The sequence below is a fragment of the Oncorhynchus keta genome, chromosome 25 (assembly GCF_023373465.1).
Source record: "Oncorhynchus keta strain PuntledgeMale-10-30-2019 chromosome 25, Oket_V2, whole genome shotgun sequence".
In the NCBI taxonomy this organism is placed as follows: Eukaryota; Metazoa; Chordata; class Actinopteri; order Salmoniformes; family Salmonidae; genus Oncorhynchus; species Oncorhynchus keta.
Genome location: NC_068445.1, coordinates 38,559,763 through 38,583,437, shown reverse-complemented (window position 1 = coordinate 38,583,437; position 23,675 = coordinate 38,559,763). Strand labels below are relative to the sequence as shown.

General features: G+C 43.3%; 2 protein-coding genes, 2 long non-coding RNA genes and 1 pseudogene across 49 annotated transcripts in view; 4 read left to right on the top strand and 1 right to left on the bottom strand.

The window, feature by feature from the left end:
• The window catches only part of si:dkey-13n15.2 (protein transport protein Sec24C), a 46,646-nt gene extending 29,238 nt beyond the window's left edge, over nucleotides 1–17,408 (top strand). For 9 of the 20 annotated variants that reach the window (XM_052479283.1, XM_052479272.1, XM_052479271.1 and 6 more), the window contains 14 exons: nucleotides 844–979; nucleotides 1,248–1,473; nucleotides 1,631–1,822; nucleotides 2,424–2,520; nucleotides 2,761–2,865; nucleotides 3,047–3,214; nucleotides 6,564–6,660; nucleotides 6,774–6,922; nucleotides 10,331–10,469; nucleotides 11,382–11,503; nucleotides 14,193–14,372; nucleotides 14,922–15,119; nucleotides 15,310–15,399; nucleotides 15,533–17,408. In XM_052479283.1, the coding sequence (XP_052335243.1) occupies nucleotides 844–979; nucleotides 1,248–1,473; nucleotides 1,631–1,822; nucleotides 2,424–2,520; nucleotides 2,761–2,865; nucleotides 3,047–3,214; nucleotides 6,564–6,660; nucleotides 6,774–6,922; nucleotides 10,331–10,469; nucleotides 11,382–11,503; nucleotides 14,193–14,372; nucleotides 14,922–15,119; nucleotides 15,310–15,399; nucleotides 15,533–15,676 (2,043 nt within the window). In that variant the 3' untranslated portion in view covers nucleotides 15,677–17,408. Of the gene's footprint in view, nucleotides 1–843; nucleotides 980–1,247; nucleotides 1,474–1,630; nucleotides 1,823–2,423; nucleotides 2,521–2,760; nucleotides 2,866–3,046; nucleotides 3,215–6,563; nucleotides 6,661–6,773; nucleotides 6,923–10,330; nucleotides 10,470–11,381; nucleotides 11,504–12,564; nucleotides 12,623–12,651; nucleotides 12,715–12,740; nucleotides 12,827–13,569; nucleotides 13,633–13,658; nucleotides 13,725–13,747; nucleotides 13,811–13,836; nucleotides 13,900–13,925; nucleotides 13,989–14,014; nucleotides 14,081–14,103; nucleotides 14,167–14,192; nucleotides 14,373–14,921; nucleotides 15,120–15,309; nucleotides 15,400–15,532 lie in introns of those variants that run through there. The other 11 variants (XM_052479268.1, XM_052479281.1, XM_052479278.1 and 8 more) reach the window with 11 other exon arrangements.
• Nucleotides 6,985–8,280, top strand: LOC127911762 (uncharacterized). Its single transcript, XR_008079300.1, has 3 exons — nucleotides 6,985–7,232; nucleotides 7,513–7,692; nucleotides 8,213–8,280. It is a non-coding gene; the product is annotated as an uncharacterized LOC127911762 (long non-coding RNA).
• LOC127911761 (uncharacterized) lies at nucleotides 12,518–14,243 on the bottom strand. Of its 4 annotated transcripts, none has more exons than XR_008079297.1 (3): nucleotides 14,143–14,243; nucleotides 13,813–14,053; nucleotides 12,518–12,629 (listed from the first exon to the last, which is right to left on the bottom strand). It is a non-coding gene; the product is annotated as an uncharacterized LOC127911761 (long non-coding RNA). The 4 variants fall into 4 exon arrangements; XR_008079298.1 differs by having other exon boundaries at nucleotides 13,902–14,053; XR_008079299.1 differs by lacking the exon at nucleotides 13,813–14,053 and adding an exon at nucleotides 13,546–13,697.
• A 615-nt stretch (nucleotides 17,409–18,023) lies between the features above and the next one.
• On the top strand, nucleotides 18,024–21,491 carry LOC118386421 (zinc-binding protein A33-like; annotated as a pseudogene).
• A 164-nt stretch (nucleotides 21,492–21,655) lies between these two features.
• The window catches only part of LOC118380890 (calcium/calmodulin-dependent protein kinase type II subunit beta-like), a 181,478-nt gene continuing 179,458 nt past the window's right edge, over nucleotides 21,656–23,675 (top strand). For 5 of the 24 annotated variants that reach the window (XM_052479248.1, XM_052479245.1, XM_052479249.1 and 2 more), the window contains exon 1: nucleotides 21,656–21,968. In XM_052479248.1, the coding sequence (XP_052335208.1) occupies nucleotides 21,907–21,968 (62 nt within the window). In that variant the 5' untranslated portion in view covers nucleotides 21,656–21,906. The remainder of the gene's footprint in view (nucleotides 21,969–23,675) is intronic. The other 19 variants (XM_052479241.1, XM_052479238.1, XM_052479244.1 and 16 more) reach the window with 5 other exon arrangements.

Sequence of the window (23,675 nt, the reverse complement as noted above, 5' to 3'; positions counted from 1 at the left end):
TACAGCACATTATCTTGGTGCCTGGCTGGGTACCAACATCCTACAGCACATTATCTTGGTGCCTGGCTGGGTACCAGGGTCCTACAGCACATTGTCTTGGTGCCTGGCTGGGTACCAACGTCCTACAGCACATTGTCTTGGTGCCTGGCTGGGTACCAACGTCCTACAGCACATTGTCTTGGTGCCTGGCTGGGTACCAACATCCTACAGCACATTATCTTGGTGCCTGGCTGGATACCAGGGTCCTACAGCACATTATCTTGGTGCCTGGCTGGGTACCAACATCCTACACCACATTATCTTGGTGCCTGGCTGGGTACCAACATCCTACAGCACATTGTCTTGGTGCCTGGCTGGGTACCAGGGTCCTACAGCACATTGTCTTGGTGGGTTAAGTTAAGAATAGGTGTGAAAAAACAAAATAAATAGTTTTATGTTCGTGCTTCTACACCTGCATTGCTTGCTGTTTGGGGTTTTAGGCTGGGTTTCTGTACAGCACTTTGAGATATCAGCTGATGTACGAAGGGCTGTATAAATACATTTGATTTGATTTCAACATTCTGACAAATTAGTTGTGTTGGGAAATATATCTATATATATATATATATATATTACGAAATGAAACGTGGTGGTTCTCGTGTTAACCCAACCTCTCTGAATCAGAGAGTGGCACCAGGCGAGTCTCACGAAAAATATAAATACATTAAATACAAGGAAGGGCTGGTGGGAACTATTGATAACAAAATAGGAGTTAAGCCATCACTATATTTAGAATCGAGAACCACTAGAGTCTGTCGAGCTTGTGAATCCTGTTCCTTACCCTGGTTGTTTTGTGCTCTCCAGCGCCCCCTGTCTGTGTGTATGGAGGCAGACACTGTAAAGGGCTGTGGGGAGTGTGGGGCTTACATGTGTTCAGCTATGGGATGGCAGGACTGTGGACAGAGATTCTACTGCCCATTCTGTGGGAAACTCCGTGAAGGTAAGATACATTTATCCTGCTCAATGTCTTCTGTTCTCTTCTCAGCCTGGAACACAGCACTTGTTGTCTCCATCTCTTTCTCTCTCCCTGCCCTTTCTCTTATTCTCCTTTACATAACTCATGTTCCCTCTGTTTTTGTCCGTCTTTACTCTGTCTCTCCCTCCTAATCGTTACTCTCTCCCTCCTCTGTCTCTCCCTCCTAATCGTTACTCTCTCCCTCCCCTGTCTCTCTCTCTCCCCCTCCTCTGTCTCTCCCTCTGTCTCTCAGTTGGATGGCAGCATTACCAGCCAACACAGGGAGTAGAGGGGAACAGAGTGGACAGAGAGCAGAGACCTGAGCTCAGTCTGGGCTCCTATGAGATACTGGACAGTCAACAGGATGTGCCTGCTTCTGTGTTGCTCCTGGCCGTGGATGTGTCTGCTGCAGCACTGAGAGGAGGACACCTGGAGCTCATCAGTCAGCAGCTACGTTCTCTACTCACATCACTAAATAGGTAAAACACACACACACACACACACACACACACACACACACACACACACACACACACACACACACACACACACACACACACACACACACACACACACACACACACACACACACACACACACACACATCATACTTAGTTCCCTCTTTGTTTGTTTAAGGGAGGAAGGTGCGTTCCAATCAGATGTCCGTGTGGGGTTGATGACCTATGACAGCCGGATCCACCTCTATGACCTCAGCCCTGCCCTGTCCCGCCCACACATGCTGGTCGTCACGGAGACAGAGGACCTGCAGCTTCCTGTGAGGGAGGGGCTTCTAGTTCCACTCAAAGACTGCATAGACAGTATCAACAGGTAGGTTTGACACTCTTAAAAATAAAAAAGTGCTATCTAGATCCTAAAATGGTTCGTCGGCTGTCCCCCTTTGAAGAACCCTTTTTGGTTCCAGGTAAAAACCCTTTTTGGCTCTACATGGAACCCAAAAGTATTTTGCCTGGAACCCAAAATGCTTTTACCTGGAACCAAAAAGCGTTCTACCTGGAACCCAAAATGCTTTTACCTGGAACCAAAAAGCGTTCTACCTGGAACCAAAAAGCGTTCTACTTGGAACTAAAAAGGGTTCAACCTGGAACCAAAAATGGTTGTCCTATGGGGACAGCCCAAAGAACCCTTTTGGAACCTTTTGTTCTAAGAGCGTACAGTATAGCATGGAGACATAGCTTGGGCAGTCAAGTATGTGTGCCTGCCTACTGCGTATACTAGCCAAGCACACTCAGAACAAATTAGCGATTGCCAATAAGCATTCCGGATGTGGACATCAGTCCAGACAAAGTGTCACTATAGAATTCTATCCCCGCAGAAAATTATCAACTTAGCTGTAATACTAGAAAGGCTTCCCTTAATGCACACAATGATTTCTTTAATTGAGTCAACCTTTCCTCTCTGTGTTGTGTAGTGTCCTGCAGCGTATCCCTCTGTTCAGTGCAGAGTTTGAGGAGGCAGGTGGAGTTCTCCTGGAGCTGCCTGTCAAGGCTGGACTGGTCGTTCTACAGGTCAGAACCTCTATCTAAAACACACACACACACACACACACACACACACACACACACACACACACACACACACACACACACACACACACACACACACACACACACACACACACACACACACACACACACACACACACACACACACACACACACACACCAACTCTGAAGAAGAGTCTAGAATTGTCCTGAGAAAACTCAGTAGTAGAGATATAACACAGGGCTTCTCTTCACACCCTGCAGGAGTTGGGTTGTCCTGGCAAGCTGCTGGTCTTCCAAACTGCTCCCTTCATCGAGGGGACACACACACACAACTCCTCTAGCTTCTTCAGCTCCAACAAACCAAAGGTAAACACACACACACACACACACACACACACACACACACACACACACACACACACACACACACACACACACACACACACACACACACACACACACACACACACACACACACACACACACACACACACACTCTCATTCAGTGATTTAACCCTTTCTTCTCTCTCTCTGTTTTGTATCCCAGTCTCTGTTTCAGCCTCCGGACCCTGCTGTCTCATTGGCTAAGGAGTGTGTCAGTCAGGGCTGTGGCGTGCACCTGTTTGTGTTCTCCCAGCAGGATGTGGGCGGGGCTTGGCCGGGACATGTTCCTTACCTGACAGGTGGAGAGCTGCACTGCTACCACAGTCTCCAGGTAGCAGACCAGACATTAAGGAATGCAGGAATGTTACATGTGGCTAAACACTTGAGATAGAGTAATTAAAAAGAACTCCACTAATTAGACATAAGCATTAATGTATGTATAAACACTGTTCATGGAATTGTTTTTTTATCTAAACACTGCTGCCATTCATTTCTAATGTGGAAAGTTGTGAAATGACCTTAGGGCACTTTTCCATACACTAGATTACCATAAGTATGTGGACACCTGCTCGTCTAACATTTCATTCCAAAATCACGGGCATTCATATGGAGTTGGTCCCCCTTTTGCTTCTATAACAGCCTCCACTCTTCTGGGAAGGCTTTCCACTAGATGTTGGAATGTTGCTGCTGGGCCTTGCTTCCATTCAGCCACAAGAGCATTAGTGAGGTCGGGCACTGATGTTGGGCGATTACGCCTGGCTCCAGTCACCGTTCCAATTCATCCCAAAGGTGTTCGATGGGGTTGAGGTCAGGGCTCTGTGCAGGCCAGTCAAGTTCTTCCACACCGATCTCGACAAACCATTTCCATATGGAACTCGCTTTATGCCACGGAGGCATTGTCATGCTGAAACAGGAAAGGGCATTCCCCAAACTGATTCCACAAAGTTGGAAGCAGAGAATCTAGAATGTCACTGTATGCTGTATGCTCTTCACTGGAACCTAGTGGCTCGAACCAATGAAAAACAACCACAGACCATTATTCCTCTTGCACCAAACTTTACAGTTGGCATTATGCATTGGGGCGGGTAGCATTCTCCTGGCATCCGCCAAACCCAGATTTGTCCGTTGGACTGCCAGTTGGTGAAGCGTAATTCATCACTTCAGAGAGAACATTTCCACTGCTCCAATGGCGGAGAGCTTTACACCACTCCAGACGACGCTTGGCACTGCGCATGGTGATCTTAGGCTTGTGTGCAGCTGCTTGGCCATGGAAACCCATTTCATGAAGCTCCAGATTAACAGTTATTGTGCTGACGTTGCTTCCAGAGGAGGTTTAGAACTCAGTAGTGAATGTTGCAACCGAGGACAGACATTTTTACATGCTTCAGCATTCGTCGGACCCGTTCTGTGAGCTTATGTACCACTTCACGGCTGAGCCGTTGTTGCGCCTAGACGTTTCTACTTCACAATAATAGTACTTACAGTTGACCGGGGCAGCTCTAGCTGTGGTTTTTTGGAAATGTGGCATCCTATGACGGTAAGTGAAAGTCACTCATCAGTAAGGCCATTCTACTGGTAATGTTTGTCTATGGAGATTGCATGGCTGTGTGCTCGATTTTATACACCTGTCAGCAACGGGTGTGGCTGAAATAGCCAAATCCACTAATTTCAAAAGGTGTCCACATACAGTTGAAGTCGGAAGTCTTCACACACCTTAGCCAAATACATTTAAACTCAGTTTTTCACAATTCCTAACATTTAATCCTAGTAAAAGGTCAGTTAGGATCACCACTTTTAAGAATGTGAAATGAAAATGTTAGAATAATAGTTGAGAGAATGATTTAGTTCAGCTTTTATTTCTTTCATCACATTCCCAGTGGGTCAGAAGTTTATATACACTCAGTTAGTATTTGGTAGCATTGCTTTTAAATTGTATAACTTGGGTCAAACATTTCGGGGAGCCTTCCACAAGCTTCACCACAATAAGTTGGGTGAATTTTGGCCCATTTCTCCTGACAGAGCTGGTGTAACAAGTCATGTTTGCTTGCCTCCTTGCTCGCACACGCTTTTTCAGTTCTGCCCACAAATGTTCTATAGGGTGGAGGTCAGGGCTTTGTGATGGCCAATCCAATACCTTGACTTTGTTGTCCTTAAGCCATTTTGCCACAACTTTGGAAGTATGCTTGGGGTCATTGTCGAATTGGAAGACCCATTTGAGACCAAGCTTTAACTTCCTGACAGATGTCTTGAGATGTTGCTTCAATATATCCACATAATTGTCCGTCCTCATGATGCCATCTATTTTGTGAAGTGCACCAGTCCCTCCTGCAGCAAAGCACCCCACATGATGCTGCCACCCCCGGTCTTCACCGTTGGGATGGTGTTCTTCGGCTTGCAAGCCTCCCCCTTTTTCCTCCAAACATAACGATGGTCATTATGGCCAAACAGTTATATTTTTGTTTCATCAGACCAGAGGACATTTCTCCAAAAAGTACGATCTTTGTCCCCATGTGCAGTTGCAAACCGTAGTCTGGCTTTTTATGGCGGTTTTGGAGCAGTGGCTTCTTCCTTGCTGAGCGGCCTTTCAGGTTATGTCGATATAGGACTTGTTTTAATGTGGATATAGATACTTTTGTACCTGTTTCCTCCAGCATCTTCACAAGGTCCTTTGCTGTTGTTCTGGGATTGATTTGCACTTTTTGCACCAAAGTACGTTCATCTCTAGGAGACAGAACGTGTCTCCTTCCTGAGCGGTATGACGGCTGCGTGGTCCCATGGTGTTTATACTTGCGTACTATTGTTTGTACAGATGAATGTGGTACCATCAGGTGCTTGGAAATTGCTCCCAATGATGAACCAGACTTGTGGAGGTCTACAATTGTTTTTCTGAGGTCTTGGCTGATTTCTTTAGATTTTCCCATGATGTAACGCAAAGAGGCAATGAGTTCGAAGGTAGGCCTTGTAATACATCCACAGGTACACCTCCAACTGACTCAAATGATGTCAATTAGCCTATCAGAAGCTTCTAAAGCCATTACATTATTTTCAGGAATTTTACAAGCTGTTTAAAGGCACAGTCAACTTAATGTATGTAAACTTCTGACCCACTGGAATTGTGATACAGTGAATTATAAGTGAAATAATCTGTCTGTAAACAATTGTTGGAAGAATTACAAGTGTCAAGCACAAAGTAGATGTCCTAACCGACTTGCCAAAACTATAGTTTGTTAACAAGACATTTGTGGAGTGGTTGAAACACTAAGGTTGGAGTCATTAAAACTAGTTTATGTAAACTTCCGACTTCAACTGTACTTTTGTATATATAGTGTAGTTCTGTATGATCAAGATACTAGAGCGTTTGGTACCCTGATCTGCGCTATAAAGCGTGTGTAAAATGCAACCAAACCATGACTGAAATCAATCCTGTACTTAGCGGGTCCAAGATCCAGGACCAAAGTACCAGGTATTGTGACGCAGCAGCACCGTGAATCGCCTGGAACCTTTTGCCCATTGTAAACAAGATAGCTTGCTAACGTCACAGGTCTTGTAAATGCAAAACATATTTGTAGAATTCTCAACAAACGCTTCAGGAAACCAAACAAGTGAACCAAATGTAATATGTGAAAAAACCCTTAGTTTGGGGTGCACAATTCTAATTCAACATCTAACTGATGTTCCAGGGAGAGTTGGACAGGGAGCGTTTCAGCAGTGACCTGAGGAGGACTGTAGAGACAGAGACGGGCTATAGGGCCACACTCAGGGTACATGTCAGTAAAGGTAAGACCAGATCTCTCCTTTCCTCTCTGTCTCTGTCTCTTTCTCTCTCTCTACCAAGACAACGTGATGATATACATGTGTTCTGATACAGTTATTGATCTCTGTCCCTCTAGATCTGCGCGTGTCAGGGTGTTATGGCTCGTTCGTCCCCGGGCCCAACCCCGCCCACGTCACCATGGCAACCCTTGATTGGCGTACGACGCTGGCCGTTGAGTTAACACACAGCAGAGCTCTGGACGAAAAGAGGGGCGTGGTCGTACAGGTGGGTGGAGTTTTGCTGTAGAAGCACTTTGTGACAGTTGCTGATCTAAAATAGTCTAGAAAGACAGGTCGTAAGGTCAGAATACTGTAACATGTAAATAGTCTAGAAAGACAGGTCATAAGGTCAGAATACTGTAACATGTAAATAGTCTAGAAAGACAGGTCGTAAGGTCAGAATACTGTAACATGTAAATAGTCTAGAAAGACAGGTCGTAAGGTCAGAATACTGTAGCATGTAAATAGTCTAGAAAGACAGGTCGTAAGGTCAGAATACTGTAACATGTAAATAGTCTAGAAAGACAGGTCGTAAGGTCAGAACTGTAACATGTAAATAGTCTAGAAAGACAGGTCATAAGGTCAGAATACTGTAACATGTAAATAGTCTAGAAAGACAGGTCATAAGGTCAGAATACTGTAACATGTAAATAGTCTAGAAAGACAGGTCGTAAGGTCAGAATACTGTAACATGTAAATAGTCTAGAAAGACAGGTCGTAAGGTCAGAATACTGTAACATGTAAATAGTCTAGAAAGACAGGTCATAAGGTCAGAATACTGTAACATGTAAATAGTCTAGAAAGACAGGTCATAAGGTCAGAATACTGTAACATGTAAATAGTCTAGAAAGACAGGTCGTAAGGTCAGAATACTGTAACATGTAAATAGTCTAGAAAGACAGGTCGTAAGGTCAGAATACTGTAACATGTAAATAGTCTAGAAAGACAGGTCGTAAGGTCAGAATACTGTAACATGTAAATAGTCTAGAAAGACAGGTCATAAGGTCAGAATACTGTAACATGTAAATAGTCTAGAAAGACAGGTCGTAAGGTCAGAATACTGTAACATGTAAATAGTCTAGAAAGACAGGTCATAAGGTCAGAATACTGTAACATGTAAATAGTCTAGAAAGACAGGTCGTAAGGTCAGAATACTGTAACATGTAAATAGTCTAGAAAGACAGGTCATAAGGTCAGAATACTGTAACATGTAAATAGTCTAGAAAGACAGGTCATAAGGTCAGAATACTGTAACATGTAAATAGTCTAGAAAGACAGGTCATAAGGTCAGAATACTGTAACATGTAAATAGTCTAGAAAGACAGGTCGTAAATAGGTCAGAATACTGTAACATGTAAATAGTCTAGAAAGACAGGTCATAAGGTCAGAATACTGTAACATGTAAATAGTCTAGAAAGACAGGTCGTAAGGTCAGAATACTGTAACATGTAAATAGTCTAGAAAGACAGGTCATAAGGTCAGAATACTGTAACATGTAAATAGTCTAGAAAGACAGGTCGTAAGGTCAGAATACTGTAACATGTAAATAGTCTAGAAAGACAGGTCGTAAGGTCAGAATACTGTAACATGTAAATAGTCTAGAAAGACAGGTCATAAGGTCAGAATACTGTAACATGTAAATAGTCTAGAAAGACAGGTCATAAGGTCAGAATACTGTAACATGTAAATAGTCTAGAAAGACAGGTCATAAGGTCAGAATACTGTAACATGTAAATAGTCTAGAAAGACAGGTCATAAGGTCAGAATACTGTAACATGTAAATAGTCTAGAAAGACAGGTCATAAGGTCAGAATACTGTAACATGTAAATAGTCTAGAAAGACAGGTCATAAGGTCAGAATACTGTAACATGTAAATAGTCTAGAAAGACAGGTCATAAGGTCAGAACTGTAACATGTAAATAGTCTAGAAAGACAGGTCATAAGGTCAGAATACTGTAACATGTAAATAGTCTAGAAAGACAGGTCATAAGGTCAGAACTGTAACATGTAAATAGTCTAGAAAGACAGGTCATAAGGTCAGAATACTGTAACATGTAAATAGTCTAGAAAGACAGGTCATAAGGTCAGAATACTGTAACATGTAAATAGTCTAGAAAGACAGGTCATAAGGTCAGAACTGTAACATGTAAATAGTCTAGAAAGACAGGTCATAAGGTCAGAATACTGTAACATGTAAATAGTCTAGAAAGACAGGTCGTAAGGTCAGAATACTGTAACATGTAAATAGTCTAGAAAGACAGGTCGTAAGGTCAGAATACTGTAACATGTAAATAGTCTAGAAAGACAGGTCATAAGGTCAGAATACTGTAACATGTAAATAGTCTAGAAAGACAGGTCATAAGGTCAGAATACTGTAACATGTAAATAGTCTAGAAAGACAGGTCATAAGGTCAGAACTGTAACATGTAAATAGTCTAGAAAGACAGGTCATAAGGTCAGAATACTGTAACATGTAAATAGTCTAGAAAGACAGGTCATAAGGTCAGAATACTGTAACATGTAAATAGTCTAGAAAGACAGGTCGTAAGGTCAGAATACTGTAACATGTAAATAGTCTAGAAAGACAGGTCATAAGGTCAGAATACTGTAACATGTAAATAGTCTAGAAAGACAGGTCATAAGGTCAGAATACTGTAACATGTAAATAGTCTAGAAAGACAGGTCATAAGGTCAGAATACTGTAACATGTAAATAGTCTAGAAAGACAGGTCGTAAGGTCAGAATACTGTAACATGTAAATAGTCTAGAAAGACAGGTCATAAGGTCAGAACTGTAACATGTAAATAGTCTAGAAAGACAGGTCATAAGGTCAGAATACTGTAACATGTAAATAGTCTAGAAAGACAGGTCATAAGGTCAGAATACTGTAACATGTAAATAGTCTAGAAAGACAGGTCATAAGGTCAGAATACTGTAACATGTAAATAGTCTAGAAAGACAGGTCATAAGGTCAGAATACTGTAACATGTAAATAGTCTAGAAAGACAGGTCATAAGGTCAGAACTGTAACATGTAAATAGTCTAGAAAGACAGGTCATAAGGTCAGAACTGTAACATGTAAATAGTCTAGAAAGACAGGTCATAAGGTCAGAACTGTAACATGTAAATAGTCTAGAAAGACAGGTCATAAGGTCAGAACTGTAACATGTAAATAGTCTAGAAAGACAGGTCATAAGGTCAGAATACTGTAACATGTAAATAGTCTAGAAAGACAGGTCAGGTCAGAACTGTAACATGTAAATAGTCTAGAAAGACAGGTCATAAGGTCAGAATACTGTAACATGTAAATAGTCTAGAAAGACAGGTCATAAGGTCAGAACTGTAACATGTAAATAGTCTAGAAAGACAGGTCATAAGGTCAGAATACTGTAACATGTAAATAGTCTAGAAAGACAGGTCATAAGGTCAGAATACTGTAACATGTAAATAGTCTAGAAAGACAGGTCATAAGGTCAGAACTGTAACATGTAAATAGTCTAGAAAGACAGGTCATAAGGTCAGAATACTGTAACATGTAATTGTATTTGTCAACACTGTTGTATTATATCTTTGCCAAGCTATGAAGCTTTACTACATGTTGATGATATTGTTACCCTTTCATTCTCTCCTAAGACCGTCCTGTCCTACACCAGCCAACAGGGAGAGAGGAGGACCCGGGTCCACAGTCTGTCTCTGTGCTGCTCACACCACCTACTGGACACCTTCTGTAACTGCCAGGCCCAGACTCTGCTCACCTTCTACTGCAAGAAGAGTAAGATCACTCACTGACTAACCTTAACCTTCTACTGCAAGAAGAGTGAGATCACTCACTGACTAACCCTAACCTTAACCTTCTACTGCAAAAAGAGTGAGATCACTCACTGACTAACCCTAACCTTAACCTTAACTCTAACCTTAACCTTAATCCTAACCTTAACCCTAACATGCACCCTTAACCCTAACCTTAATCCTAACCTTAACCTTAATCCTAACCTTAATCCTAACCTTAATCCTAACCCTAACCTTAATCCTAACCTTAACCTTAACCTTAATCCTAACCTTAACCCTAACTTTAACCCTAACCTTAACTCCAACCTTAACCCTAACCTTAACTCTAACCTTAATCCTAACCTTAATCCTAACCTTAACCCAAACATGCACCCCTAACCTTAATCCTAACCTTAACCTTAACCTTGTCCCTTTACTCTTCTTGCAGTAGAAGGTTGTCTCCAGTCTAGAAGACTTACTGTAGGAAGTGACTGATAATTACATAGATAATAAGTGTACCCATTGGATAGGGGTAAAGTAGAGGAACTCTTCTAACCAGTCCTGGCTGGTTCTATTTTTAACTGTTCATCTATATCAGAAAGTTATGAGTTAATATGTTGTGTTTTGGACACTGCCTGAACACTGCCCTATATTCCTTCCTTCCTTCCTTCCTTCCTTCCTTCCTTCCTTCCTTCCTTCCTTCCTTCCTTCCTTCCTTCCTTCCTTCCTTCCTTCCTTCCTTCCTTCCTTCCTTCCTTCCTTCTGTCTCTGTCTCTCTCTCTCACTCTCTCTCTCTGTCTCTGTCTCTGTCTCTGTCTCTGTCTCTGCTGTCCTTCTCTCTGTCTCTCTGTCTGTCTCTCTGTCTGTCTCTCTGTCTGTCTCTCTGTCTGTCTCTCTGTCTCTCTCTCTCCTCCAGTGTACTGTGCCGTGTTGGAGCGCCCTCTACAGGAGCTGAGAGAGGAACTGCAGACAGAGGTGACAGAGTCCTTGGCCTGCTATAGGAAACACTGCAGCTCCTCCTCTGTGTCCCCGGGACAGGTGAGTGGACATTGGACATCATGGATTTGAATAGCAATCTCCCTGTCAAGAGTTCATGTGGTTGTTGTGGATATCTCATCAAGCTCCTCATACATACAGTATTTCCACTCTACTTTTCTATAAACAAAAAGAGTTTCCCATTTAGTAAAGGTTATAAAGAGTTTGCAGGAAAAACTTCAAACAACATCAAGGCAGTGAAAACAGCACTTTATGCCTGGTTTAACTGAGGTGATTTTCTCTCTGTGTGTCTCTCTTTTAGTCCGCAGTGCCTGAAGACCCTGCCAATCTACTTCAACAGCCTGAGTTGTCTGTGTTTGTCTCTGTGTGTATCTTACTATAGCTCAGGGTTTTCAAAACTAGGGGTCGTGACCCCATGTGGGGTCTTGAGAGAAAACGTTGCGTGTTGTTCACAGCACCGGGGTTACGTCAGTAACCTCCTGTAGCCGCTAGATACGGTTGTAATAAACAGAGAGGTTTCTGTTCTTCCTAATAATGTGGATCTATCTTTTGAACGGTTTAATCGACAAAATATTGTGACCTCATCCCTGAAAGATAGAACTCTCTGGAACACGTATGTTTGTACTGTTTCCCTCCACCGTGCCCACAAGCCGCAGGAGAACAGAGTGGACAAGACCAGGTGCTAAATCAGACTGGGGGAAAAGAACATCATCAATGACTGTTATATTTTCTACACAGAAGATTCTAGAACATGATTGCCTGATGATCTTCTGAACCAACATTCCAATACCTTTCTGATGCATTTCAGTCACTTTAAACCTTTTTTCACTTAGTGGGTTCGCGAAAATGTTTTGCTTTCAAAATGGGGTCACGGGCCTGTAGCTGGTCCTTCCCTCTTCCTGAAGACCCTCCAGTACCTGAGTTGAGACCTCTGCCCTCTACCCCAGCACCTGAAGACCCTGCCAACTCAGCCTGAGTTGACTGTGTACATCTCTGTGTGTATCTTACTATAGAAACTGGTCCTCTGTGCACCTGAAGACCCTGTGAGTGGACCTCAACAGCCTGAGTTGACTGTGTACATCTCTGTGTGTATCTTACTATAGCTGGTCCTACCCCAGCACCTGAAGACCCTGCCAGTCTACCTCAACAGCCTGAGTTGACTGTGTATCTCTGTGTGTATCTTACTATAGCTGGTCCTACCCCAGCACCTGAAGACCCTGCCAGTCTACCTCAACAGCCTGAGTTGACTGTGTACATCTCTGTGTGTATCTTACTATAGCTGGTCCTACCCCAGCACCTGAAGACCCTGCCAGTCTACCTCAACAGCCTGAGTTGACTGTGTACATCTCTGTGTGTATCTTACTATAGCTGGTCCTTCACCCCCAGCACCTGAAGACCCTGCCAGTCTACCTCAACAGCCTGAGTTGACTGTGTACATCTCTGTGTGTATCTTACTATAGCTGGTCCTACACCTGAAGACCCTGCCAGTCTACCTCAACAGCCTGAGTTGAGTGTACATCTCTGTAATAAATCTTACTATAGCTGGTTTCCCTGTCTCCTCAACAGCCTGAGTTGACTGTGTACATCTCTGTGTATCTTACTATAGCTGGTCCTACCCCAGCACCTGAAGACCCTGCAGTCTACCTCAACAGCCTGAGTTGACTGTGTACTCTCTGTGTAATCTTACTATAGTGGTCCTACCCCAGCACCTGAAGACCCTGCCAGCTACCTCAACAGCCTGAGTTGACTGTGACTCTGTGTGCTTACTATAGCTGGTCCTACCCCAGCACCTGAAGACCCTCCAGTCTACCTCATGAGTTGACTGTTATATCTCTGTGTGTATCTTACCCAGCACCTGAAGATTCTAGAACATGATTGCCTGATGATCTCTGAACCAACATTCAATACCCTGAGTTGACTGTTACATCTCTGTTTTCTTACTATAGCTGGGTTACCCCAGCACCTGAAGACCCTGCTCTACCTCAAAAGCCTGGGACTGTCATCTCTGTGGCCTGTGAGCTGGTCCTTCCCCAGTACCTGAAGACCCTGCCAGTCTACTTCAACAGCCTGAGTTGACTGTGTACATCTCTGTGTGTATCTTACTATAGCTGGTCCTACCCCAGCACCTGAAGACCCTGCCAGTCTACCTCAACAGCCTGAGTTGACTGTGTACATCTCTGTGTGTATCTTACTATAGCTGGTCCTACCCCAGCACCTGAAGACCCTGCCAGTCTACCTCAACAGCCTGAGTTGACTGTGTATATCTCTGTGTGTATCTTACTATAGCTGGTCCTACCCCAGCACCTGAAGACCCTGCCAGTCTACCTCAACAGCCTGAGTTGACTGTGTACATCTCTGTGTGTATCTTACTATAGCTGGTCCTACCCCAGCACCTGAAGACCCTGCCAGTCTACCTCAACAGCCTGAGTTGACTGTGTACATCTCTGTGTGTATCTTACTATAGCTGGTCCTACCCCAGCACCTGAAGACCCTGCCAGTCTACCTCAACAGCCTGAGTTGACTGTGTACATCTCTGTGTGTATCTTACTATAGCTGGTCCTACCCCAGCACCTGAAGACCCTGCCAGTCTACCTCAACAGCCTGAGTTGACTGTGTATATCTCTGTGTGTATCTTACTATAGCTGGTCCTACCCCAGCACCTGAAGACCCTGCCAGTCTACCTCAACAGCCTGAGTTGACTGTGTACATCTCTGTGTGTATCTTACTATAGCTGGTCCTACCCCAGCACCTGAAGACCCTGCCAGTCTACCTCAACAGCCTGAGGAAGAGTGAAGTTCTGCTTCCCGGCCTCCGCAGTTCAGTACACCAACGCCTGCAGCTCCGCTGTCAAGTGGTCTCCATGGATACCAAGACCACAGCAGGACACTTCTACCCTCTGCTGCTACCACTGGTAAGGGGTGGTGGGGGTGGTGTTGGTGGTGGGGGTGATGGTAGTGGTGGAGGTGATGGTGGGGGTGGTGGATGGTGTTGGTGGTGATAGTGGGGGTGATGGGGGTGGGGGTGGGGGGATGATGGTGATGGTGGGGGTGATGGTAGTGATGGTGGGGGTGGTGGATGGTGATGGTGGGGGTGATGGTAGTGGTGGAGGTGATGGTAGTGATGGTGGGGGTGGTGGATGGTGTTGGTGGTGATAGTGGGGGTGATGGGGGTGGGGGTGGGGGTGATGGTAGTGATGGTGGGGGTGATGGTAGTGATGGTGGGGGTGGTGGATGGTGTTGGTGGTGATAGTGGGGGTGATGGGGGTGGGGGTGGGGGTGATGGTGGGGGGGATGATGGTGATGGTGGGGGTGATGGTAGTGATGGTGGGGGTGGTGGATGGTGATGGTGATGACATCACATGGTATAATTGAGATATAAATACATAGCCACATCAGTTTCTCTGTCACAGCATCTCCCTCCCTCTCTCACACGGACTCCACTATGTCTCTTCCTCCTCCAGCCAGTAGGTGGCGATACCTCCAGTCCTCTCAGCCTAGGGGAGGCTGTTCGCTGCACTGCTGCTAGCCTGGACCATGGAGGTCTCTACCTGGTCCACGGACCCCTGGTTCTGCTACTCTGGGTGGGCCACAACGTCTCGAACACCTCCCTGGTCCAACTCTTCAACATCACCTGTCTGTCCACACTACCCTCTGGAGAGGTGAGCGAGGGGGAGGGGGGTGGGTGAGGGAGAAGGTGAGAGGGGAGACAGTGAGGGAATGTGAAGGATGAGGGCGTGGAAGTGGAATACATCGTCAATTATTTGTGGAAAGAGGTGAAAGGACCACCGCTGATTTTAGAGTCGATATCTACAGTATTTATAATATGTGTCTCTGTGTGTGTCTGTGCAGACGAAGCTGCCTGTGCTGGACAACCCTCTGTCTGTTAGTGTGAGGTCACTCATCAACGCCCTGAACTCACAGACACACTATACTCGCAAGGTGGGGCTCTGGAGAACTTCCTTCTTGGGGTTGGCATGAACGTTGGAGAGAGGAGGTTAAGTAGTTGTGACAACATAACCTCTGACTAATATTTTAGATATGACTGACTGTGTGTGTGTCTCTCTCTCCCCAGCTGCGTGTGGTGAAGCAGGGGGACAGCTGTGAGGAGGCTTTACAACGCCTCCTGGTAGAAGATAAGAGTCCCAACGGGGGAGCGAGCTACGCTGACTTCCTGTACCACCTCCACGTCAACTCTATACAACTGCTGGTTCGTTAGTTGTAAAATGGTTTGAACTGGAAAACGCAAACGTGGGATTCTAATTGGACAAGTCCAGCTAATCCCTCCCATGTTTCATTCAGCGTTTCTTCTGTTTGGTGCCTAATGAACATGACCCTGGTGTTTTCAGCAGTATGGCCAGGGGTTTTTACAGATCACCTCAACCACATGTGAATGATCATATCCTTATTTGACTTACAGTATGCAACTGGTTGTTGTACTTGATGTTCATCAGCAAAAGGTGATGTCTTATTTTTTTGCCAGTTGTAGTAATAACTTTTCAAATCAAGTAACATTTCATTGGTCACATACACGTGGTTAGCAGATATTATTGGTCACATACATGTGGTTAGCAGATATTATTGGTCACATACACGTGGTTAGCAGATGTTATTGGTCACATACACATGGTTAGCAGATGTTATTGGTCACATACACATGGTTAGCAGATATTATTGGTCACATACACATGGTTAGCAGATATTATTGGTCACATACACATGGTTAGCAGATATTATTGGTCACATACACGTGGTTAGCAGATATTATTGGTCACATACACGTGGTTAGCAGATATTATTGGTCACATACACGTGGTTAGCAGATATTATTGGTCACATACACGTGGTTAGCAGATATTATTGGTCACATACACATGGTTAGCAGATGTTATTGCGAGTGTAGCGAAATGCTTATGCTTCTAGATCTGGGATAAGAATATATAAGTATAAAATATATGGATGAGAAGTGACAGAGCGGCTAAGATGCAATAGACAGTAAAGAATAGATAGTGAAGGAATCAGTATATACATATGAGATGAGTAATGCGAGATATGTGGCATTATTAAAGTGACTAGTGATATTAAAGTGGCCAATGATATCAAGTCTGTATGTAGACAGCAGCCTGTCTGTGCTAGTGATGGCTGTTTAACAATCTGATGGCCTTGAGATATGTTTGACATGTTTACGTTAAAGTGTGTGTGTGGTGTGTGTGTGTATGTGTGTGTGTGTGTGTGTGTGTGTGTGTGTGTGTGTGTGTGTGTGTGTGTGTGTGTGTGTGTGTGTGTGTGTGTGTGTGTGTGTGTGTGTATAAACTGTTGACTACTGTTATTTTCTCTGACTGTTAGTAGTGTAGCTGACTGTCAACATCTCTCACCTGGATGAAGACAGAAGGGTGTGCTTGATATGTTAATTTAGTCCATGACAACACTCTAATCCCTCGATGTTGTGTGTGTGTGTGTGTGTGTGTGTGTGTGTGTGTGTGTGTGTGTGTGTGTGTGTGTGTGTTTGTGTATTGTGTGCAACCCTCTAATGTACTAACAAATTGCTGAAATAAACATGACTTTTATGCCCAGAGTCATATAAAATGTTCTTAAATCAGGGTCACACAGAGTGTTTCTAGGTAGTGTTAAACAGTATACACCTCACACACAAGGTTATGGGATTAAAACAACACCTGTACCATGTCAGATATAGAGTTGTATTCAATTTTAAGTTTGCATTCCAGTGTTACACTTAATTTCATAGTTTTGATGTCTTCACTAATATTCTACAATGTAGAAAATAGTAAAAATAAAGAAAAACCCTTTAATTAGTAGGTGTGTCCAAACTTTTGACTGGTACTGTATAAAAACTGAACCTGAACAAAAATATAAATGCAACATGTAAAGTGTTGGTCGCATGTTTCCTGAGCTGAAATAAAAGATCCCAAAAATTGCCCATACGTACAAAATACTTTTGTCTCTCAAATGTTGTGCACAGATTTGTTTACATCCCTGTTAGTGAGCATTTCTCTTTTGCCAAGATAATCCATCCACCTGACAGGTGTGCCATATCAAGAAGCTGATTAAACAGCATGATCATTACACAGGTGCATCTTGGGCTGGGGACAATAAAAAGACACTCTAAAATGTACAGTTTTGTCACACAACACAATGCCACAGATGTCTCAAGTTTCGAGGGAGTGTGCAATTGGCATGCTGACTGCAGGAATGTTCACCAGAGCTGTTGCCAGATAATTGAATATTAATTTATTTCTCTACCATAAGCCACCTCCAATGTCATTTTAGAGAATTTGGCCTTAAGTCCAACCGGCCTCACAACCGTAGGCCATGTATATGGTGTCGTGGATGAGCGATTTGCTGATGTCAACATTTTGGACAGAGTGCCACATGGTGCCGGTGGGGTTATGGTATGGGGCAAGCATAAGCTACGGACAATGAACACAATTGCATTTTATCGAGGTCAGTTTGAATGCACAGATAAACCATAATAAGATTCTGAGGCCCATTGTCCTGCCATTCATCCGCCGCCATCACCTCATGTTTCAGCACAATAATGCACGTCCATGTCGCAAGGATCTGAACACAATTCCTGGAAGCTGAACACGTCCCAGATCTTCCATGGCCTTCATACTCACCAGACGTGTCAACCATTGAGCATGTTTGGGATGCTCTGGATCGACCTGTACAACAGAGTGTTCCAGTTCCCTTCAATATCCAGCAACTTCACACAGCCATTGAAGACCAGTGGGACAACATTCCACAATCAACAGCCTGATCAACTCTATGCAAAGGAGATGTGTCACGCTGCATGAGGCAAATGGTAGTCACACCAGATACTAACTGGTTTTCTGACCCACGCCTCTAGTTTGTTTGTAATGTATATGGGGACCAACAGATGCACACAGTGCATTCGGAAAGTATTCAGACCCCCTTTTTTCCCCACGTTTTGTTATGTTACAGCCTTATTCTAAAATGTATTAAATTAAAAATGTTCCTCATCAATCTACACACAGTACCCCAACAGGACAGCGACCCTAAGAATACAGCCAAGACAACGCAGGAGTGGCTTTGGGACAAGTTTCTGAATGTTCATGAGTGGCCCAGCCAGAGCCCGGACTTGAACCCAATCAAACATCACTGGAGAGACCTGAAATTAGCTGTGCAGCAACACTCCACATCCAATCTGAAGAATGGGAGAAACTCCCCAAATACAGGTGTGCCGAGCTTGTAGTGTCATACCCAAGAAGACTTGAGGCTTTAATCATTGCCAAAGGTGCTTCAACAAAATATTGAGTAAAGGGTCTGAATATTTATGTAAAATAAAAAAAAAAAACAGTTTTTGCTTGGTCATAATGGGATATTGTGCATAGAGAGATGAGGGGAAAAAAATAACAATTTAATACATTTTAGAATACGGCTGAAACGTAAGAAAATGTGGAAAACGTCCAATGTTCTGAATACATTGAAAAGGCACTGTATCTGTATTCCCAGTCACGTGAAAAGGTTTTAAAAGCACATCAGAACAAGTGACTTCAAAACAAGCGAAAGTTCAGCTAGTTAAAGCCAGACAGACAGACAGACAGACAGACAGACAGACAGTTTTAGCTTCACAACATTTGTAATATCTAGCTGAAGCATTACCCAATATGAGCGTTAGAACAATGATAACGATGTCAATTGCTAAAAGGTCATTGACTGTGTTCATGTCAACTGTCTGAGTCATTGATCTAACTAACAAGGCTAATTGGAAGCAATTATGTGGAATTAGGTACTGACTGAAGAGTTGTTGACTTAAAGTACAGCAGCTAGTATGGAGTACACAGTGGATATCACTGAATCAGTGAAGAGAAACTAACAGTATGACATTCACATTCCCAAGATAAGACTGTTTTCAGGTTTGTTGAAAGATCAATATGATTAACATTGAGAAGTGTCAAACTGACGTTTCACTGTTTTATTTCTTAGTTAATCATTTATCACAGCCTGTAGCCCATCAAGTGAACAGAACAGAGGTGCCATTTGCAAAGTGAAGGACAGTAGGATACTAGCGGTGTCGTGACAGAGAAAATGGCAGAAAAATGATCTCTCCTGGATAGTTTTCTGTGTTGTCATATTTGTTCAGAGACTTTCAGAGAGCCTGTTTCTCTGGGCTGCCACCACAGCTTCTGTTCCAGCTGTCTGGAGACGTTCTGGGATCAGACCAAGTACAGTGCCTTGCAAAACTATTCATCCCCCTGGGAGTTTTTCCTATTTTGTTGCATTACAACCTGTAATTTAAATTTAAACGATTTTATTTGGATTTCATGTAATGGACAGACACAAAATAGTCCAAATTGGTGAAGTGAAATGGAAAAAATAACTTGTTTTAAAAAATTCTAACAAATTTCAAATGGAAAAGTGGTGCCTGCGTATGTATTCACCCCCTTTGCTATGAAGCCCCTAAATAAGATCTGGTGCAACCAATTACCTTCAGAAGTCACATAATTAGTTAAATAAAGTCCACCTGTGTGCAATCTAAGTGTCACATGATCTGTCACATGACCTCAGTATATATACACCTGTTCTGAAAGGCCCCAGAGTCTGCAACACCACTATGCAAATGGCACCACCAAGCAAGTGGCACCACCAAGCAAGTGGCACCACCAAGCAAGTGACACCACCAAGCAAGTGACACCACCAAGCAAGTGGCACCACCAAGCAAGTGGCACCATGAAGACAAGGGAGACAATAACTGTCTGGTCTGTAAGAGAAAACCTTCTAAGGATGCTGTAATTCACTTTTCATTGGAGGAGCTTCCTGACAAAGATGGAGGGAGAGGTGGGAGTTCAGAGAAGAGAGTGAAGTGGAGGGGGGGGATACTGTGTCAGAGGAAGATATGTCAAGAATGTCTAGAATCAGATTTAGAGTCATTTAGAGACAAATGTAAAAACATTGAAAAGACGTACAATGAAATGGTGTAATACTCCAGGAAGCAGCTGGTATCCACAGAGAGACAGATCAGAGGTGTGTTTGAGAAGCTTCACCAGTTCCTGAGAGAGAAAGAGGAGGCCAGACTGGCAGCACTGAGGAAGGAAGAGGAGGAGAAGGGGAAGATGATTGCCAGAGAGATGAAACCCATTGAGGACCAGATCTCTTCACTCACAGAAATCATCACTGCTGTGAAACAAGAACTGCAAAAACAAGAGGTGCCATTTCTCAAGAGCTACAAAAACACACAGACGTTCTCCAGAGCCCAGGACACACTGCCGGATCCACAGCTGGTCTCAGGAGCACTGATAGATGTGGCCAAACACCTGGGCAACCTGCAGTTCAGAGTCTGGGAGAAGATGCAGGGGATTGTCAAATACACTCCTGTGATTCTGGACCCCAACACTGCACATCCCTGTCTCTGTCTGATGATCTGACCAGTGTGAGTCAGACAGTCCCAACCCAGCAGCTCCCTGACAACCCAGAGAGGAACACAAATTATGCCGCAGTTCTGGGCTCTGAGGGGTTCAGCTCAGGAAGGCACAGCTGGGAGGTGGAGGTGGGGGACCACCCTTACTGGTTTATAGGCGTGGCCAAGGAGTCAATCAACAGGAAGGGGGAAGCAACCCCAGAGTATGCATACTGGGCTATGCACCAGCGTAGTGGTCAGCATTGGGCAGGACATGAGACCCTCACTCTGAAGAGGAGACCCCAGAGGATCAGATTACAGCTGGCCTACAGAGAGGGGAGTAATGTCACAACAGAATGAAGCTGTTATAGAGTTATGTCAATATGGATCACATCCTGTAGCATGTGTAAAGGAAGTTATTTGACAGCTCAATATGATTTACTGCAACTGTTGCATTGGGTAGTCCATACCTCAACCACGTACCTTGAAACATGTTCTATAGTATTATTTGTTTAATATACTTGCATGACTGTAGGCCTATTCTAACAGTACATACGCCTAGGCCTATAGAAAATTACAATACATACAGATTGATTTTAATGTAGGCTATTGTTTGTAATGCATTACCATTGCATTTTATATCTGTCATTGAAATCATTGAAATCTACATACCCCTTCCACCAAACACAAATAGCTATTACATCTGCCCGTATTTGGAAGTGCTGTACACGGGTAGTTAAGCGCAGCGCCCAAACGAGGGCAGCGCTGAGCAGCTCTCGCCACAGGTCTTTGGAGCGCTTCACCATTTGCAGTCAAGCGCACTGGGTGAGGAACGATAGAGTACAGTAAGTAGATAGATAGTGGGATAGACGAGGTAAAGCAAGCCAACTTGGTCGCTCGCCTTGCCTGCATTCCTTCTCAACCCGAAACCTATCCGCTGCGCTTCAAGTCTATGTTTGAATCGCCGCAGCTCAGAAAGAACAAGCACATTTTGAGATAAAGTGTATATCGCGTAGGAGGATCCTATCAAACGAAGGAGTAACCGTGAGAGAAGCACGAGATACGGAGACATGGCTGCGACAACCTGTACACGTTTCACGGACGATTTTCAGCTATACGAAGAGCTGGGAAAGTAAGCTTATTTATTGTGGGAATTTGCATGAATGGGAATGTGTGACTGGCTGACTGTTGTCGTTTGTTTTGCGTCAAGGAGCTGTGGGTGCAGGTTTGCGTTGTTAAGGTTGTCTTTTTCAATAGCAGCACAAGTCAAGGGTGACAGCTGGCTCAAAATACAATTTTCTCTCTCAATTCAATTACAATTTAATAGACTTTATTGGCATGGTAAACATATGCTTACATTACCAAAGCAAGTGAAATAGATAATAAACAAAGTGAAATAAACAATAAAAAATGAACAGTAAACATTACATTAACAAAAGTTTCAAAATAATAAAGACATTTCAAATGTGTCTCTCTCATTTCTCTCTTTCTATATCTCTCTCTTATTGTTCCCTGCGCTCTTTAAAAAAAGTAGGAAAAACTATCCAAAAATGTATCCAGTAGCCTACTCTAGGCACTGGGCATTGGGCACTATAGCGCGTCGGTTGGCGAGCAACACCGCTCTCCAAATCGCCCCTATCTCTCTCCCGGTCCCGCTACCAGCAGGCAAAGCAACCCGGTAGACAGTGACATATTGAGCTGTCGAACAGCGGAGCGGAAGTTTGGCGTAAATAATGTGGAACTAGCCCTTTCCCTTTATTCAGATTGCGACCTCTCACTTTCGGTTATTTGAAAATGAAATAATCTCCAAAATATCGGTATTTTTAAAACAAGACATAGAAAGCTGGTTGCAATTTCAATTTAATCCACCAGAAAAGACAGAACAAATATTACAACAAATATTATGTTTCAATTCCAATATACTAATTGATTTTTTTTTTTTTAAACATGTTTTTTAGAGAATTAAAAACAAATGTAGAATCTTTCTAAATTATATCATAAATAAAAATGGTGGAGCTCTGTCACACATGCAGCTAACACAGACATATATGGAAATGTCTGCTCTACCCAAAATTACAACCAACTAATTGCAGCATTACTGCAAATATGGAAGAGACAAGTGGAAGGGGGAGAAAGTATGGAAATTGTCTGTTGGCCCTGCATTAAAGACCAAAATTGGTTAAAGAAAACTGTGATACATTTTTAAAAAGTATACCAGTTTCATTTAAAGACCCCCAAAATGACAGCTGTGCGATATAGATGGCAAGATACAGTAGTTGGGAAGAGATTTTCGATGTACCATTCCATGGAACATGGTTTATTAACGGATGCACAAAATAGGGGCGGATTCAACACTCAGTGTTTTTCATTTAAATTATGATACAAAATTCTTGCAACCAATAGAATGTTATATACAGTATATGGGGGGGATACAACCATCCCAGCTCTTCATATTTTTCTGCGAAGAGACAGATTCATTAGATAATTTGTTTTGGTACTGTCCATATGTAGCTTGTTTTTGGTCGCAGGTTCCAATAATGGCTGAACAAATGTAACATTTACCTGGAACTAAGTGAAAAAACGTTTAAAGTGACTGAAATGCACCAGAAAGGTATTGGAATGTTGGTTCAGAAGATCGTGGAGCTAACATGCTGACCACACCGCTAGCGTTGCAAAATACATTTACACATACAGTTGAAGTCGGAGGTTATTAACATACACCTTAGCCAAATACATTTAAACTCAGTTTTTCACAATTCCTGACATTTTAATCCTAGTTAACCCATCTTAGGTCAGTTTTTATTTTAAAAATGTGAAATGTCAGAATAGTTGAGGGAAT